The sequence below is a fragment of the Mus musculus genome, chromosome 16, assembly GCF_000001635.26.
Source record: "Mus musculus strain C57BL/6J chromosome 16, GRCm38.p6 C57BL/6J".
Classification (NCBI taxonomy): domain Eukaryota; kingdom Metazoa; phylum Chordata; class Mammalia; order Rodentia; family Muridae; genus Mus; species Mus musculus.
The window spans coordinates 35,046,572-35,064,457 of NC_000082.6; the positions used below are offsets into that span (position 1 = coordinate 35,046,572).

A 17,886-nucleotide genomic window follows, 5' to 3' on the forward strand; every position below is an offset into this window, starting at 1 on the left:
GATGAAAGAGAGGAGGCTCAGCCTGGGAGGACAAGACCTAGAAAACAGGGACACCAACCCCTGTCGTTTTTTCCTGCAGTGTCCTGTCCTTAATGAGCAGCCAGCATGTCTTGTCATACACGTGATGGGAAGACATGCTGCTTTTGGTCTTGTCCTTCATTTCATCCCTCATTTTAATCTAGATATATCCTCTAGTTTTTCCAGTCTGTGTAGCAGGAGGTATTCACACATTTGAGATGTTCAGGGGTGTCCTTTGAAAGGGGTAATATAAGGGATGAATATTCTTCTTTTCCCTTCTCACACAGCAGCAAATTTGTACAAGCTCAGGTTTTTAATCCAGGCTCTCTCCCTATACCCTGCCCCCCTCCTTCCTAAAATGGGATGGGAGGACATTTAGAGAAGTAGCAGTCTTTCAGCACAGAATTAAACAGGAACATTTTAGCTAACGCCTGTCTTGTGATGTTCTGGTCTCTGGGCCTCATAACTCACTTGCAGTGAAACAGTAATAGAAAAGGCAAAGACAAAATCAAGGCTTGGGTCCTTGCCCAAGCCTCTCATTGCTGACCACCGTGGGCAAGCTGTGCAGCTTTCTGTGTCCCTAACTGTCCTGTCTACCTGTCAGAGTGACTAGCAGGATCAATAATAAGAAACCGCAAGAGATGTTTTATAGAAGTGATAACAGGAACTCAGCTGTTATCAGCCTTCAGATCCTTAGCACCAGTGTTAAAGCAGTGTGGATTTGGAAGGATGCATTTAGGCAAATGGGAGGGTGTGGAGATAGAATGGAAATGGCCTGCTCAGTCCAGGTGGTGAAAGTGAAAATAAGACTGATCTGAGATGCATCCGCAGGAATCGGAAGCCAGTTGAGACTTAGGGGTTAGGGGAAGTTGGCTTAACAGGCCGGGAGCCCAGTGGCCCCAGGCCTCACATAAGGAGGAAGGAAGTGATGTGCTTCCCATTGAGGTAGCCATTTTGAGAGGCTGATACAGTCATGGAGAAGTCCAAGGTGGTTTGGAACATGGACTGGAAGCAGTGTTGTGTGAAATATTTAAAAATGCAATCCATGCTACTCCAGCAAGTACTGGCAAGCATAGCCGACCTGTTCTCATCTTGTGGAGACTGACTCAGAGCTCCAAAGTCTCTGCACTCAGCTCACTAAGTTCCCCTGGCAGGTTGATACCACACCAGCCCCATGCTTCAAAGTTCCCAGTGCCTTTTGGCATGCACTTCTTGCAAACCCTTGCTTTGTTGACATACCTTTCTCTCTGGAACCCAGTTGAGTCACCGTGACATGAACATCACACAAACTTAGTTCAGAATCAGTGATCACTCAGTCACTGGGTGCAACAACAACTAGAATCATCTTGTAAGCCATATTAAATATAAAGCCTCCGGTGGTGAATCTGCCGAGGGCCACTTGTAGCTACATCTTGTCCTCCCACTCTCCCCATCCCAAAGCCGGTCTCTTTCTCCTGCCTCTTCTCTTTGACCCGGAAATCCTGCCTACTCACCCAGTCATTGGTTTCTTTATTCATTAGAAGGGTCACATGAAGTCCTGAGTGATTCACACCTCCCAGGTAGCCCCTATTGGGGAAGCTGAATTAATATCAAAATACAAACAGCACCATGGCTATCCACAACAAGGGAACGTGTTTAGAAATTAGATCAGAGAATAACTCTACAGCAAGACTATTGATTGAGGCAAAGATAAGGCCTAGGATGGGACTTTGAATAATAAATATCTTCACTGAAGGGCTTCCTGGGCAGCAGTCGCCAACAAAGGCGCTACTAACGCCACACTGTGTAGCCTGTGATAGTTGTGTTCTGCAGATTACGGAGATGCCTGGTGTTGTACTTGTGAGCTGATGGGTTACAAATGAGGTCATTGACATCTAACAAACCACTGTGTGAGGATTAAATCCTTAGAATCTCTCCCAGAGAAACACAAACAGAAAGGAGCAAACAAAACTAGTAACAGGTTTTCTTTTGTTTGAATAGCCTGAAGCCGGGTTTAAAAGTGGAATGTCTGTTTTTCAGGCTCAATGTTGCGCCTGGTGCTGCTCTAATCTTAACTGAAAGAGCAATTTATGCGCAATAAAACTGTAATATTGGCCTCACTAATTTTCTTTTCCCTTTTTTTCTCTCTAGATTTTACATTGTGCTATAGGTAAGTAGAACCCACACATCTGAATACATTGACTTGTGCCTTTTAAAGTCATAGCTTGATTTGATTCTAAAACTCAGACCATTTAACTATTATATTTTAAAAAAAATGCTTGTTAAAGTGGTTTTCTTTTCTGAAATAGCAAATATTAGATGCCACCACCACATACCATTATTTGTTGTGTCTCCTTTTCTGTCAGTTTAGGAGGTGCCTCCCCTTCCAGCACAACAGGGAAGCTCTCCCGTGTTTTTAAGTGTGGTTTGGGTTCCGGAGCTGTGCTGAGCTGGAGAACTTCCCTGTGATCCTTACATGGATGTTCTCTGTGTGTATCGTAAAGCAAATCTTTTAACACTTAACTCACAAAATTATACTCAAAGCAGATGGTGTGTGCGGGCGCTTGGTTGGCTTCTTTTTGTTGGGAGAGTCATCACATTTTGCCCTGGAACTCTGAGGCGTAGCTTTTAGTATGGGGTGAATAGACACCTGTAGTTAGACAAAAGTCAATTTTACAGAGTACACAGGACCTATAAAGCGAGCCCACAGCACTCTAGGTTTGTCTCTCAAAGGGACAATATGAAGATGATGTTCATTGAAACATACCGAAAGTCTGAAAACTTGAACTGTGACTCTAAACCAGTGTCACCCCTCAGTTTAACTCGTAGCTAGCACTCTATATTCAGGGTGCTGGGCTTGGTGCTGACAGTCAAGGAGGAGCAGTCTTGGAGTTGATAAGGCCATGTAAAGTGGAGACACAGCTGACCGCTGCCACGTGGTCTGCAGAGGTCTCTGTGATCCCCAGACTAACTAACGTTAAGGAAGGCAAGGTGTCTTTGCTCCAGGGCTGTACCTCTGCTGCTGCAGAACCTGTTGGGCTGAGCACCTGTTTATTTGAGGGGCTCATTGCATTCGTTAGATTGGTAAGACTTTTGGTCCCCTGAAAGGCTTTAGAGCACTGCCTTAGAAACTTTGAAAGATAAATTTGAGAGCTCCTGGGGCTGTTACACAATCTCCTTCCCCAGTTTACAAAGGTATTGATAATTATTACTATTATTGTTAATAAATATTACTTATTAAATGAAAATAATGTACCTCATTTATACCCAAATCTGGCTTTAGAGTCTGCCTAACTTATTTTATCTTATGTGATCTTACATCTATCCTTTTAGTCTTTTACCTACAGTTTTAAGGCACTACATTGTAGCCCTTCTTAAATGATTGCGTTTTAAGCATGCAAGCTTTGCTCAGTGGGAGAGTGCTCAGTGGGAGAGCACATACACACGCAGAAGACCTGGCGTTTAATTTTTAGCATCTCACAAATTAACAATAAAAATTTAATTGATTCTAAGTATAAACTAGCAGATGGGAAATACATTTGGCCAAAGAGCTCTGGACCACTGCAGGCCTACCCCACATAGTCAGGCTGTGTGTGCTATCCTCTTAACCCTCAGTTGTCTGTCTCTCTAGAGCTTCCTCTATCTTTGATGACTTAACTTTGAATCTGTGAGATAATATGGAAGAAGTGTGTGTGCACCTGGCTGAAGACTGTCCCTCATCTTTTTTGAGCTATTATGATATTCTCTCTCAGTGCCAAGCAGTGGTTGGAAATGCAGCTCAGTCAGCCACGTGACCTCACGGGGCAGCCAGTACTGTCCAGTGCACACTATTAAGATGCAAAGTAGTAGATGGCAGAAATTCATTTTCTACTGGTGACATTTTCAATTATGACAGAATTAGTGGTGTATTCCCCATCACCAGTCAAAGCACATCTCCCTGTACACTGAGTGACTTATGAATATCTGTTCCTTCTAATTTTGGAGGTTTGGAATTCCAAAGTCAGATGCTTTCCATTATGATGTGATGAAAGGGGCAGCTTGGCTCCCGAGCCTTTGTTGTAGCTGGTCTTTGACTAGTTTTGTTTTGTTTGACACCAGGTCTCAGGTAGCTCAGACTGGTCAAAAACTTCCTATGGAGCCAAAGCTGGCCTTGAACTTCTGATCCTCCTTCCTTCACCTCCCAAGGCCTGTGGTTATAGGCATGATAGGCTGTACTGCAAGAGGCAGGCTTTCAAGGATCATGGTCACCTTCATCAGAATCTTCATGACCTAATCACTTCCCAAAGTCCCCACCACTTAATACTATTGTGTTGAGGATTCAGCATATTAAATTGAGGGGTGGGGTACAAGCATTCACACTGTATGTTTAAGTATGCATAGTATTTTCATTAATGTTTAACTGTTTCAATGGCCCCAATCACTTTGCTTATTGTAAAATATACTCTTACACCGCTAAAATTTCTATCCCTGGTAGTAATTACCAATGGATATGTTTGTTCATTCATACAAAGCAGACAAACAAACAAACAAGCTTTATCAACTGCCTGGTGGGGCTGGGTCCCAGCTGCTACATGAGACAGCGGGGTTGGAGAGTGAGCAGCTACAGATGGTCAGAAAAGCCATGTCAGCCAGGCTTCCATCCTGTGACATACCGTGCCCAGAGGGAGGACTGGTGTCTGTGTCACTGTCTTGTTTGTTTAGGCTGCGTCCCTGTCAGACTGAGCTCCTCAGGGAGCAGCTGGTTAACTGCTCTGCCTTCCTGGGGCCTCTCGGGCACCTGCTACCTGGGCGGGACCTGCAAGGCCCTTCTTGTGCCTCAAGGACCTTTGTTCTGTCAGTGAGGCTTCCCAGCATTAGCAGTGCTGTTTGTCATCATCTTCATTTTTCTTCACAGTTCACAGAATGAGAAAAAAAAAAAAAAAGAAATTAAAAAAAAAAAAAAACCTCTTGAGAGGCAGAGAGAAGAGGATTTCTGTGAGCTCCAGGCCAGACAGGGTTACATAATGAGACCCTGTTTAAAAAAACAAAACAAAGTTGAATCTAACCTTTGAGTCTATGGTTTCCTCCTCCTCTGACCCTTCATGTACACGTATGGCAGATGCCACTTCCTCACTGCTGTTTATGCGCTTACACACAACATGTATACACACACACACACACACACACACACACACATATATACACACACACATATGAAAGTAAATATGTAAATATATGTTTTTAGGACTGGCCACTTGGGATTGGCTAATCATTTGAGGGGCTCATCCCTAGGGAAGACTAATTTTCTCTCTCAGCAGTCTTTAATTGCCCGTAGCTCTTCATCTGTACATAAGGTCCCCTGGAATTTCCCTCCCCTTGTTCAGATCTTGTTTAAACAGCTATATTGTTGATATTTTATGAGTCCAGCTTCCCTGTCACATCTAGAAGACACAATCTTGCAGCAGACTTTCTGGTTCCTCTGGCTTTTACAGTCTTCCTGCCTGCCCCCTCTTCCTCAATGTTCTCTAGGCCTTAGGGTAAGTGTTGAGTTATAGATATATTAATTGGGACTGAGCACGCACAGTCAGTTCCTCTCTACCTTTGGACTGGTTGTGGCTTTCTGTAATGGTATATCTACCTTACCTGTAGGTATAAGGTTAGCTCCAGTCTTGACACTTTGATGGCCAGTGCTTCCCCCTCTGAGCTGCATTCCAGTTCACTCTCTATTTCCTTTCTTCCATGGGTGCCACTGTCTCCATGTCCATAGTCAGTGTCCTCAGGTCCTGCCCTGGTTCTCTGGGCATTGTCTTCCCTTCTCGTACTTGAGTTATGCATAGCACCCTCTTAATTCCCAACCACACCTGTGCCCACACTCTAGACTTGCACACTTCTTAGATCTCCCCTCCTTGATGCACACCAGGACCAGCTCCTCAGCAAGACCCCACATCCCCAGACTCACTCTGCCTGTGAATTCTCTTTGTCAGGGGAGCCACCAGCCACAGCCTTTCAGTCACCCATGCTAGACCTAGAGTTCCTCACAGACACCTCCTTCTCTCATACACTATCCCCAAACTATCACTCACATTTGTCAATTCCATTCCCCAACTGTGTTTCAGATTGTCTTGTTTTTCATCCCTGTGCAAGAGTTCAGAGCATCTCATCAGACTCCCATGTGGGTTTTCCTGAGGCCATAGATGCACAGTGTGCATAGCAGCAGCCAGCATTCATTTCCTGCTGTGCTCCACTACCTCTGTGTGTTATGTCTTAACTCTCCTCTCCATGAACAGTTGACAAGACCCAGTGCTAGATTTCATATCTCTAATCTCACCACGAATGAGGTAACACAGATGTTAACCTTCCATATTGTATGTCTCCAACCATGTAATATATTTTGATGCAAAGGTTGTTTTTTAAAAAAAATCTCAAATATTCTATTTTACCAATAAAGATGTGGGAGTCAGCTGTTGGGGTGAAAGCCTGCTTGCTCAGAGAGGCAGAGAAAGTACCTGCTGACCTGTCTTCTCAGCAGACATCCCAAAAGGAAGTTCTCCCTCTCCACAGCATCTCAAAAACCCATCAAACTAAATATCCATCCCTTCTATTTCCTGTGTGTCTATCTGTCCTCCCGACTTCCTCCTATTCTTCACTGTTCTCCTGTGTTCACTCCCTGTCAATAGGTGCTTGTTCTGCCTCTTGACCTATATAGATGACTTTATTTAGTCCTATTTACAATAAACAGATAGCTCTTGGATTAAAGGTGTGTGGTAGGGCTGAGCCACACCACAACTAGGAACAGGTTTTCCAGTAAATAACACAATCTCGAAGTGCTCCTCCAAGATGAGATCAGCCCTGTTCCCTGCTCTGTTGCCCTCTCTTCATCCTGGAGACTCTGCCAACTCACAGCACCGAAGTTGCTGCAGCCCATCAGATGGGCCAAGCCGCTCCTGAAGTGACCTTGGTAAAAGTTGCACTGTGTGAACCTAAAACACCTATTTCCCTCAACTGCAGGCAGCCCTCCTGGGGCCCATTTCCTCCTGTCCCTACATGTCTGCTGTATCTCTCTCCTGCAACTTTCTGGTGTGGTCCATCTTCCATCCTCGTTATGGCAGAATCACTTCTTTCCCCTCAGTCCCTTCTGGGGATCCTAAAAGTCCCGCCTCTGTCTCCCTGCCAGCCATTGGCTGCCAGGAACTCTTTTGGGCAGGCAAAAACCAACTGGGGACAGTTAAATAATTAATGATAACAATAAAATAAGTTGTTTTAGCATTTACCTAAAGAGAGCCTGCCTGCCTGCCTGCCTTTCTTTCTTTCTTTCTTTCTTTCTTTCTTTCTTTCTTTCTTTCTTTCTTTCTTTCTCTCTCTCTCTCTCTCTCTCTCTCTCTCTCTCTCTCTCTTTCTTTCTTTCTTTCTTTCTTTCTTTCAACTCATAAAACTGCAGTTAGTTCATTTTTGGAATAGTGGTTTATTTTCTCTTGCCATTTTGGGAGTTTACTACAAGCACTTAGTCTTTTAGAAATTTACAGCCTTAAAATGTTGGGTTTTTTTTTCTTCTTCTTCTTCTTCTTCTTCTAAATTAATGAAAAAAAATCTGGCTCAATCAGGCTGGGAGTGCTTGTGAGCTCTGTGGCTTCTGGGAGTAATACAGATCTTCTACACCTTCATTTCTGTCTGAGTAAAAGGAGCTAATGACCTTGCCATTGTGAATGTCAACAGGGCAAGAGCAGAGCATGCAACAGTGTCTGTAGGTTGAAAATTACTCAGTAAAGTGATGACTGTTATTATTAATATGAGAATAGTACAGTGTTATATTTTTCTGAATCCCGTATAATAGTCAGTAGTCAGATCATTTAAATGTTAGGGTGATAGCTCAGTAGGGGAGACCAATTGCTGTGAAAGTATGAAGATCTAAGTTCAAATCCCCTGTACTCATGTAGAAAGCCAGGCATATTCGTACATGTCTATAACCTCAGCTTCGGGAAACAGAGTCAGGCGGATCCTGGAAGCTCTGTGGCCATCCAGACTACTGAAATGGGGAGCTTCAGGCTCAATGAGAAAAACCCTGTCTCAGACAGATAAGACAGATCAGTAGAGGAAGACAGGACATCTTACCTCCTCCTCCACCCCCACCCCCCCACCCCCGCCACATGCACACACACCCACATGCCAACAAAAAAAAAAATTTAAGGGCTAACAAGATGGCTCAGTGGATAAAAATACTTGCCAGGCAAGCCTGAAGTCTTTTGAGTTCAATCTCTGGAACCCAGGGCAGGAGGAGAAGCAATTCCTTAAGTTGTCCTCTGACTGCCACACATGTACCGTGATATGCACATCCCAGTACTCATACATCCATCCGCCACCCCACCCCACCCCACCCCACCCCTTGCCCCTGCCCCCTGCCCCCTCTCAGTTACTTTTCTGTTGCTGTGGTGAGACTCAGGCTTTCCAGGCTCCACCATGGAGAGCCATGTGGGTGGTAGGTTGCCAGAGCTAGCCTTCTAGCCCTTTCTGGTACTGCCTTCCCCTTTTATTCAAATGCAGTGGTGGGCCACATCCGCATTGCATAGCTCTGTCAGAATAGTACTAAGTGAACTGAGACCTTTGCCAACTCAGTTGCTTCCTTCAGACTACACCGGCTTAGCCTCCTTGTTCTAGTTCATTCTGTTGCTTCCTGATATATTTTCCTCCCATGACCCACAAAAGAAAAAAAGTGGTGTTGGCACCTACATGTTCTGCTCCTGTTGCACAAGATTTCCATTCTTGTTCTCTGAATAAACTGCTTCACACCTCTAGCTTTGCACTCTAGCACCTACTTTGCCAGGAACACCCAGCTCTGCTACTTGTTCCCTGCTTTGCACAAACATGCCTCAACGTAGAAAGAGGGGAGAAGTAGAGTGTGCTCTTTAGGACCCCAAGGCAGCTGCTCAGGGCTGTGCAGGCTGCCTGCACCTCATGAGCATTCAGTATCCAAGGTCTATGTAAAACCTGGGTGTCTGTGCCCACTTGCAGTTTAGAAGGCTACTTTGTGAAAAGAGCCCAGAAGCTTCCTTCTGCTGCCCTTGAAGGAGAAGCCCGAGTTTGTGATTGCAAACATCTTTGAAGGTATTAAAAATTTCTCCTCCTCCTCACCCATGTCATAAGTAAGGTTAGTTAGTGGTCTGAGTGGCGAGGATGTGCTGGAGGTGTCAGTGTGCCCGTGTGAGTGTCAGCAAGTGCACTGCGAGCATAGTAGTGTCACTGCCATTCTTGGTGCATTTTGAAAGTCATTTAAGAAAGCAGAAATGGGGTAAAATCAACACTATTTTTATGGTTTTTTTTCTCTGTATGTGTGGTTAGTCTTGAGACAGTCTGGAATCACCTGGGAAGTGGGCATCTGGGCATGCTTATAGGAGATTATCTTAAGTTCATTGAAGTAGGAAGACCCACTCCCTGTGGGTTGTACCATTCCCTGGCTGGGCTCCTGGACTGTGTAAAAAGGGAAGAGTGAGCCAGCCATGTACAACATTCATTGATTTCTTCATCGTAACCACAGACAGTGTAAGCAGTTGCTCCTTTTGTTTAGCTTTCCTACTGTGGTGGACTGTACCTTGAACTGAGACAAAATAAACACTTCCTTAAATTGCTTTTGTTAGTACACAATTGTTGTTGCAGAAAAGTAACTGAGGCAGTGTGTGCATGTCTTTGGGTAGGGTGCATGCATGCATAGAGAGGACAGAGGCTGACATCAGACATCTTCCTCCCTCCACCTTTTTGAGGCAGGGCCTCTCACTGAATCTGGAGCTCACCAGCTCAGCCACACTGGCTGTTTAACAAGCCCTAGGAATCTGCCTGTCTCCTCCCATCTCAGCGTTGAGACTGTAGGCATCCATCTCCACACACAGCTTTCATGTGGCTGCTGGGGATCTAATTCACGCCCTAATGCCTGTATGACAGGCGCCAAGGACTGATTCAGTTTTCTAGAATATTTTCCCACAGTTGTCACTAGAGGGCACCGTTGTTTTAAAAGAGGATAGTCTTTGGGAAGTCTTTTCTAATAAAAATGTATAGTATGAACCGCTAGCTGAAGCTGATTGAACAGTCAGCAGAGAAAGGGGGTATGGGTAGGTGCTTTTATATTGCTATCTCTTGAGTCAGTCATCAATGATGGAAATAATGAAACAACTAGAACTTTGTGTATTATCTGGGAGGGCCTTGTCCAATATTTCTTAATTATATCTTTAAGCTGAACACAGCTTGGTTTGTCCATGAAAGCAAGTGTTCTACTTTAGAAATTCCCGATGAGACAGTTTGTGGCAGTCTGAAGTCAAGAAAACATTCTATTTATATTCTTAGTTTCAAAAGCCAGATCAGACCAGTGAAAGTGGAAACACTGTCCAGAGACCAAAATGAGACATGTAACATCTGTTGAGTCATCTTTCAGAAAAAGAATTATTGGGGTCAGCAAAATGGTTTAGTGAGTAGAAGCACTTGCCACCAAGCCTGACCTGTGTCCAGTTCCTGAAACTCACGGCCTTCCGCAGTTGTCCCTGACTTCCATGTATGTGCTGTGTCATGCATGCACCTGTCATCCCAAAAGAAATTCTGTTTTTTTCAACTTTTTAAATTACTTGCTGTTTAATTCTGTGACAGTTGACTAGGTAAATCCTGAAATAAAAGGAACACACACTTGATGTGTGAGCAACCTCTCTGCATCTTTGTTCTTGTTAACTAAGGCAGTCTTGCTGTGTTCCAACTGACCTGACCGGGATTATGATGTTTATCATATTCTTGACTTTTTGGTAGTGAGCCTTGCCTTTAACAACCGAGCCATCTTTCCAGCCTAGTTCATTATATTTTTTACTCAATTTGAGAAACCTTTTATCAACTCAGTTTTTACGGATAATTTTGAAGGAATATATACTTCTTTGTTTACAGATATAAAGTTCAGTATATATTCTCTTTTTAAAACAGCTATTCTATATCATTGCTTATATATTTTGTTCATTTGGCCAATTAAAGTGCCCTAAAATTATCAATGTCATCTCATTTCCCTGGGATCTCCTGTGGCTTTTGTTTTAGCAAAAACGGTTGCTGTGGGAGGTAGAAGGATTGCCATCAGCTTTTGTTTTGGTTTGTTTTTCACTTTTTGAGACAGGGTTTCTCTGTAGCACTGGCTGTCTTGGACTATAACTCACAGAGGTTCACCTGCTGGAAGCAAAGGCATGCATGTGCCACCACCCAACTTTCTTTTGATCTTGGGGTTTTTATTGCAGTAATAGACACCAAAGTAGGACATACATAGATAAACATTTATATAATAAAATACATCTAAATTCTGTCTCTTCTCTCTCTCTCTCTGTGTCTCTGTCTCTGTCTCTCTTTCTGGCTCTGTCTCTCTCTTACACACACAAGGCTTGAATCCCCCAAGGCTTTATACATTGCTAAGCAAGTACACTGCATTAAACTATATTCTCAGCCTCCTTTTGACTTTGATTTTTAGTGAGGTCTTGTAAACAGTTCTTCCTGGCCTTGTATGTGTGATCCTCCTGGCTCTGCAGCCTGCGTAGCTTGGGTTGAAGGCATGTACCACTGCAGATGGCACAGTTGACTGCTGTTCCCCTTTCATTGTACTTTGTCTGGTATTAGGATATGACCTACACCTTATTTTGTTTCCATTTGCCCAGTCGCCTTTGTTCATTCTTTTATTTGTGCCCCTTTAAGTGACTTTTTTCTTATTTATTTATTCACTTACATCCTGATTGTGACTTCCTCCCTCCTCTTCTCCCAGCCCCACCCTCACAAACTTCTCCCCCATCACACCCTTCCATTTTTCTTAGAGAAAGACAAGTCCCCCTTGGGTACCACCCCACCCTGGGATATCAAGTCAAAGCAGGACTAAGCGCATCCTTTCCCACTGAGACCTGACACAGCAGTCCAGTTAGGGAAAGGGGATCCAGTGGTAGGCAACAGAGTTAGGGTAAGTCCCCCACTCCAATTGGTAGGGGACCCACATGAAGACTAAACTGCACATCTGCTACAAATGTGTGTGGGGCCTAGGTCCAGCCCCTGGATGCTCTTTGGTTGGTGATTGAGTCTCTGTGAGCCCCCATAGGCCCAGGTTAGTTGACTCTGTAGGTCTTGTGGTGTCCTTGACTCCTTTGACTCCTTCAGTTCTATCCTGCACTCTTCCACAAGGCTCCCCAAGCTCTGCCTGAAGTTTGGCTGTGAGTCTCTACATCCGTTTCCATCACCTGCTGGATGGAGCCTCTCGGGAGACAGTTATACTAGGTTCCTGTCTGGGATCATAACAGAGTATTAGTAGTAGTGTCAGGAATTGGTTCTTGCCCTTGAGATGGGTCTCAAGTTGGATCAGACATTAGTTGGCCATTCCCTTAATCTTTGCTCCATTTTTATCCCTGTGCATCTTGTAGGCAGGATAAATTTTGGATTGAGGTTTTGTGAATGGTTTGGTGTTCCCCTCATACCACTGGGAGTCCCATCTGGCTACAGGAGGTGGCCACTTCATTCTCCATATCTCTCAGCTAGGATCACCCCCATAAACTCTCGGGAGCCTTCCCTGTGCCTGGTCTCAAGCTCATTTCAGAGATGCCTTCCCATCAATTTCTGTTCTCTTTCATAGCCCTTTCTTGAGCCCTACCTCCACCCCACACCTGATCTCCATCCCTGTTTCCCTTCTTACCCCCCTCTCCCACCCATTTTCCTCCCCCATCCACTTCCAATGTCTATTTTATTTCCCTTCTGAGTGAGATTCAAGCATCCTCCTTTGGGTCCTCCTTGTTACTTAGTTTCTATGGGTCTGTGGATTGTAGCATGAGTATCCTGTACTTTATGGCTACTGTCCACTTATAAGTGAGTACATAACAATACTTGTCTGGATCTGGGTTACCTCACTCAAGATGATATTTTCTAGTGCTATTCATTTGCCTGCAAATTTCATGATGTCTTCGTTTTTTAATAGCTAAGTAGTAGTTCATTGTGTAAGTGAACCACATTATCTTTATCCATTCTTTGGTTGAGGGACATATAAGCTGTTTCTAGTTTCTGGCTATTCCAGATAAAGCTACTATGAACATAGTTGATTGAGCAAGTGTCCTTGTGGTATGGTGGGGCATCTTTTGGGTTTTTGCCCAGGAGTGGTATAGCTGAGTCTTGGGTAGAACTATTTCCAGGTTTCTGAGAAACCGCCAAATTGATTGTCAAAGTGGTTGTACAAGTTTGCACTCCCACCAGCAATGAGGAAGTTTTTCCCTTGCTCCAAATCCTCACCTGTTTAGCTCTCTACCTCATTTTAAAATTGGATTATTTTGTTTGTTGGTGTCTAATTTCTTGAGTTCTTTATATATTTTGGTCTAACAGATGTAGGGTTGGTGAAGATCTTTTCCCATTCTGTAGGCTGCCATTATTTGCTTTTCATGGTGTCCTTTGCCTTACAGAAGCTTTTCAGTTTCATAAGGTCCCATTTATTAATTGTTGACCTTAGTGCCTCTTGGTGTTAACGTTCAGGAAGTTGTCTCCTCCTGTGCCAAAGTGTTCAAGGCAGTTTCCCACTTTCTGTGAGATCTATTGTGTCTGGTTTTATGTTGAAGTCTTTGATCTACTTGGACTTGAGTTTTTTTGCAGGGTGATAAATATGAATCTATTTCCATTCTTCTACATGCAGACATCCAGTTTGACCATCACCATTTGTTGAAGATGTTTTCATTTTTCCATTGTATTATTTTGACTTCTTTGTCAAAGATCAAGTATCTTTAGGAGTGTGGGTTTATTTCTGGGTCTTGGATTCTACTCCATTGATCAACATGTCTGTTTTTATGCCAAATGCTTGCATCTGTTGTTCCTGTTCTCTTTCCTAGGTTTTCCATCTCCAAGATCCCCTCAGTTTGTGTTTTATTTATTGCTTCTACTCCCATTTTCTGTTCTTAAACAGTTTTATTTACTTACTTCACTTGACTGATTGCATTTTCCTGTATTTCTTTAAGGAATTTATTCATTTTCTCTGTAAGGGCCTCTAAGGTTGGCTCTAAGGTCATCATCTTATGCTTCAGCTGTGTTAGGATATTTAGGGGTTGCTGTAGCAAGGCACCTGGGTTCTGATGGTGCCACATTGCCCTGGCTCTTACTGTGTTCTTACACTCTCCTTTCCCATCTGGTTGTCCTCTGGTGTTGACTGGATGTTCCTGATACCAGCAGGACTCCCACAGGAGGCAGGCAGCCTGACAGTGGATCCCAGGGAACAACATGCTGCTCACCTCTTCTGGCTGTGTGCAGTGTAGACACAGTAGACCTTGAGTCACGTTTATATTGATACACGGTTGAGTTGTCTTTTGTAAGTCTTGATAAATAAATTGAACCCATTCATAGTTACTGATAGGACAAATACCGTTTGTTTTTGTTTTTTCTTTTGATGTCAGTTTTTAAAAATATCTTTTATTTATTCTTAGACAAGTTTATACATGTATATCTTATATTTTGATCATATTCACTCCACCAGGATACCCCCATGTGTCCCCTTCCTACTTCATGTCACTGCCTGTTTTGTTTGTAACCCATTTTTGATTGATTTGTGAATAGGCTTTGAGGTGTGGGTGAGTGGAGCCTCACTTGAGGTTGGCAGGGATGAGTGGTAAGTCCTGATTAGTTTTCTCTTTAGTGTACAGGATCCTGCACTTGCAGCCCCTTCTCCACTACCAGTCGCTAGAGGGCACCTCTTGCTTTCTTTTTACCCATCCCTTACCAGTAGTAGGGTCCTTTCAAATTTCAGATTGCTACTCCTGTGGGCTCAAACAGACCCTGTGACTGGTTCTGCAGTTAAGAGGTGTTTTCTACAAAGAGCGTATTGTCTCCTTCATAAGTGATTTGAATCTGATTCTGGCCCCCTGTACTGCTCCTCCCTCTTTTGAGTAATTTTTCTGAATTCTCTTTCTACAAAGATTTGCAGTAGGAGCTCAAGGTAGTTGTGCTGAAATAGAAGTCTCTTGTTTTTCACCTTAAGAATGATTGGAGCCAGCTGGCCATGGGGTTGTCATCCTCTAATCCCAGCACTCAGGAGGCAGAGACCAGCTGATCTCCGTGAATTCAGTGCCAGCCTGGTCTACAGAGTGAGTTCCAGGACAGCCAGGGCTACACAGAGAAACCCTGTGTCAAAAACAAAAACAAACCAACAACAAAAAAGAATGATACTAACGAATAAAAACAAATACTAACCCATATCTGTTAGTTGTGCTAAGGGTTTTGGGTTTGTATGGTTTTGAATTTGTTATTGTTGATCTTTGTACATTTAGAATGGTACTCAGTTGTATAGATATGTTGCGACTTGGATTGGTTGGTTTGTTTTGTTTGTTTGTTTGTCTTTGCCAGTGATGTATTTGTTGACTATGTAGGTGGGTTTTCTTGGTATTTTGTTTTTTGTTTTGTGATGCTGAGGATTAGAACCAGTGTTTTGCACATTGTATATTATAACTGTACCTGTAGTTGTAACTTTGTCTCTGTTGATAATTCCTAGGCAGAGGTCAAGAGTAATGTCATTTGTAGGCTTTTCCTAGTTCCCATTCTGCATTTGTCCTCCAGCAAACCCATAAGTATCTAGAGTTTGTGCTGGCCGTCAATCGAAGGTGCTGAAAAGCAAGGCCCAGCTCACTCCTATGTCCAGGAGACAGGTGGGAAACAAAATGTGACAGACCTTTTCTCAGTGAAATGCAGTGGGCACAAAGGAGAAGGCCCAGAGCTGCTTGGGAGATTTCCACTATAAAGAATGGATATCAGACCCTCCAAGGACAGCACTGAGGTCTCGCCTGAGGTATGGCCATTCACACTTGTGACCCTTCAGTCTGTCTCAGCACCTGCTCCTATCCTGAGATCTTTCTCCCTGTGTTTCTCAAGGGTTGTTGCTGCGTGGGCTTTGGTCCTCAATCACTGTCCTCTTAGGGACCTCCCACTGTGCCCTCACCATTTCTCTGCATCAGTGGCTCCCACTTAATTACTTCTGAGTCACACCTTGGTTCTGCCCTTGCTCATTCTTCAGACACTACAATCCAACTTGCACAGACCCTCCTCATGCTTCACGCTGGCCTGTTCTTACTCCTGTTCTCTGGATCTATGTGGCCCTACCCATTTCTGCCTAGTTCCCAGTCAGAAGCTTAGGCCAGCCTTTGCCTTTTCTGCCATCTGCTTTTCTCTCTGCCTCTTTCCTTCAGAGAACTTTGTTTCTTTTTTCTGTCCATAATTTTATCCTTTTTTTTTTAATCCTTTTCTGAGGAATTGGTGAGAGACTCTGGCTATACAAGTCTGATGGTCTGAGACTGACCCTCAGATGGTAGTAGGAGAGAAGCAGCTCCATGTGGTCAGCCTCTGTCCTTCCTGTCAGGTGAGAATGCGTGTACACACACAGTAACAACTTTTAAGAACCTGTTTGAGCTCATGTCTGCTTTTTTAAAAAAAAAAGCTCTCTACATTCTTTTTTTTTTTTTTTTTTTTTTTTTGTCTTGCCTTGCCTTTCTTTCTCCATCTATTTTCTTCAATCTTGCTCATTATTTTCTGTTTCTTCTTGTCTGCTTGCTTCATCATGTGTCTGGTCTGTATCCCCTGCCCTTAGACTTTCTCCAGTCTCACTTCCCAGGTACCAGTTTGGTCATGACCTGTTCTTTAGAGAGCTTAAGCTCAAAGCAGGAGCCAAACTCAAAAGCCAGGCTCAAAGGCCGAGAGTGTCAAGTATAGGGTCCTTTGGTTTAGAAACAAGGCACTGGCCCCTTTTCCTTCTGAACCCAAGAGATAGACCAGTCTATCCATGGAGCATGTAGGAGTTCCCAGGTGACACCTCTGAGATACTTTGAAGACCTCTGGTGTGACTGGGAGCCCCACCCCCACCCCCCACACACACACCGCAGAAACCTGAAAGCTAATAGAAGATTCCTCAGTGATTAGGACTCGGAGCTTGAAAGGAATGCCATTCAGGTAGAGTAGTAGTCTTGATGTTTTTTATGCCAGTTCTTCACAGCCTTCTGGAGTCGAGGTATGTCTTTAGTTCTTATATAGTTGTAGGTTTGAGAAATATGACTAATATTTTAGTTATTGGGGGGGCAGTTGAGTTGAATAATGTGTTTTGAAATCCTAAGTTGTTCTATTAATGACAGCTACTCAGAGGAGCCAAAGGTCTATAAATAATGGTAGATTAGCACCTTGAATAGACTGTCGGGAATCAAGTAGATAGCTTATTCTTATAGATCTTTGGAGATAGACTACATTGCTTATGTATTGACTTAAAGGAAAAGGAAAAAGCGGTATGTGAAATTTTAGGGCACAAATAATCATTCAGTTTTGTATATATCCCTGGTGTTTTCTTTTGCTTTGCTTGTTTTTCCTGTTACAGATTGAATCCAAGGCCTTTATGCATGCTGACTACATGGTCTACCATTGAGCTATACCCTGCAGCCCTTGTTTAATTTTTGATAGAGTAGAATTTCAAAAATTAATTAGTTCAGTTCATTATGCTTTTGAAGGGGCATAAGGGATTTGTTGTTCTTTCTGAATTGATCAAAATGGTTATTGCTTCCAGAGAGTGAGCTGACACATGAAGTCATTAATTACACAATTGACAACTTATCTAAATGACTTGTGATTACAAATAGGCTTCTGATGAAAGCATCTATAGTACTTCTTTTATTTAGCAGTGGTTTTCTGTTGTGTGTTAAAAGTTGATCACCCCCTCCCCTCAAATCATTGCTTAAAACATGTGCTTGCGGTGTTGGGGCTCAGGACTTCATAAGCAGCTTGGCTGGGTCGTTGTAGCTTAGTGTCCTGTCATTTCAGTCAGTGTCTCAGGTCCTGGACTGGGATGGGGGTGTCTGATAGTAAGAGGGTTCTTTTATTGCCTGACCTCTCAAGACAGGACACATTCCTGGAATATCTCTAAGACAT

General features: G+C 43.5%; 1 protein-coding gene across 2 annotated transcripts in view; it reads left to right on the forward strand.

Moving 5' to 3' along the window:
- The window catches only part of Hacd2 (3-hydroxyacyl-CoA dehydratase 2), an 86,770-nt gene that overhangs the window by 24,151 nt on the left and 44,733 nt on the right, over positions 1–17,886 (forward strand). Inside the window, exon 3 of one of the 2 annotated variants that reach the window (NM_023587.2) lies at positions 2,149–2,167. In NM_023587.2, coding sequence (NP_076076.2) covers positions 2,149–2,167 — 19 coding nt within the window. Of the gene's footprint in view, positions 1–2,148; positions 2,168–16,216; positions 16,337–17,886 lie in introns of those variants that run through there. The other variant, XM_006522570.3, reaches the window with a different exon arrangement.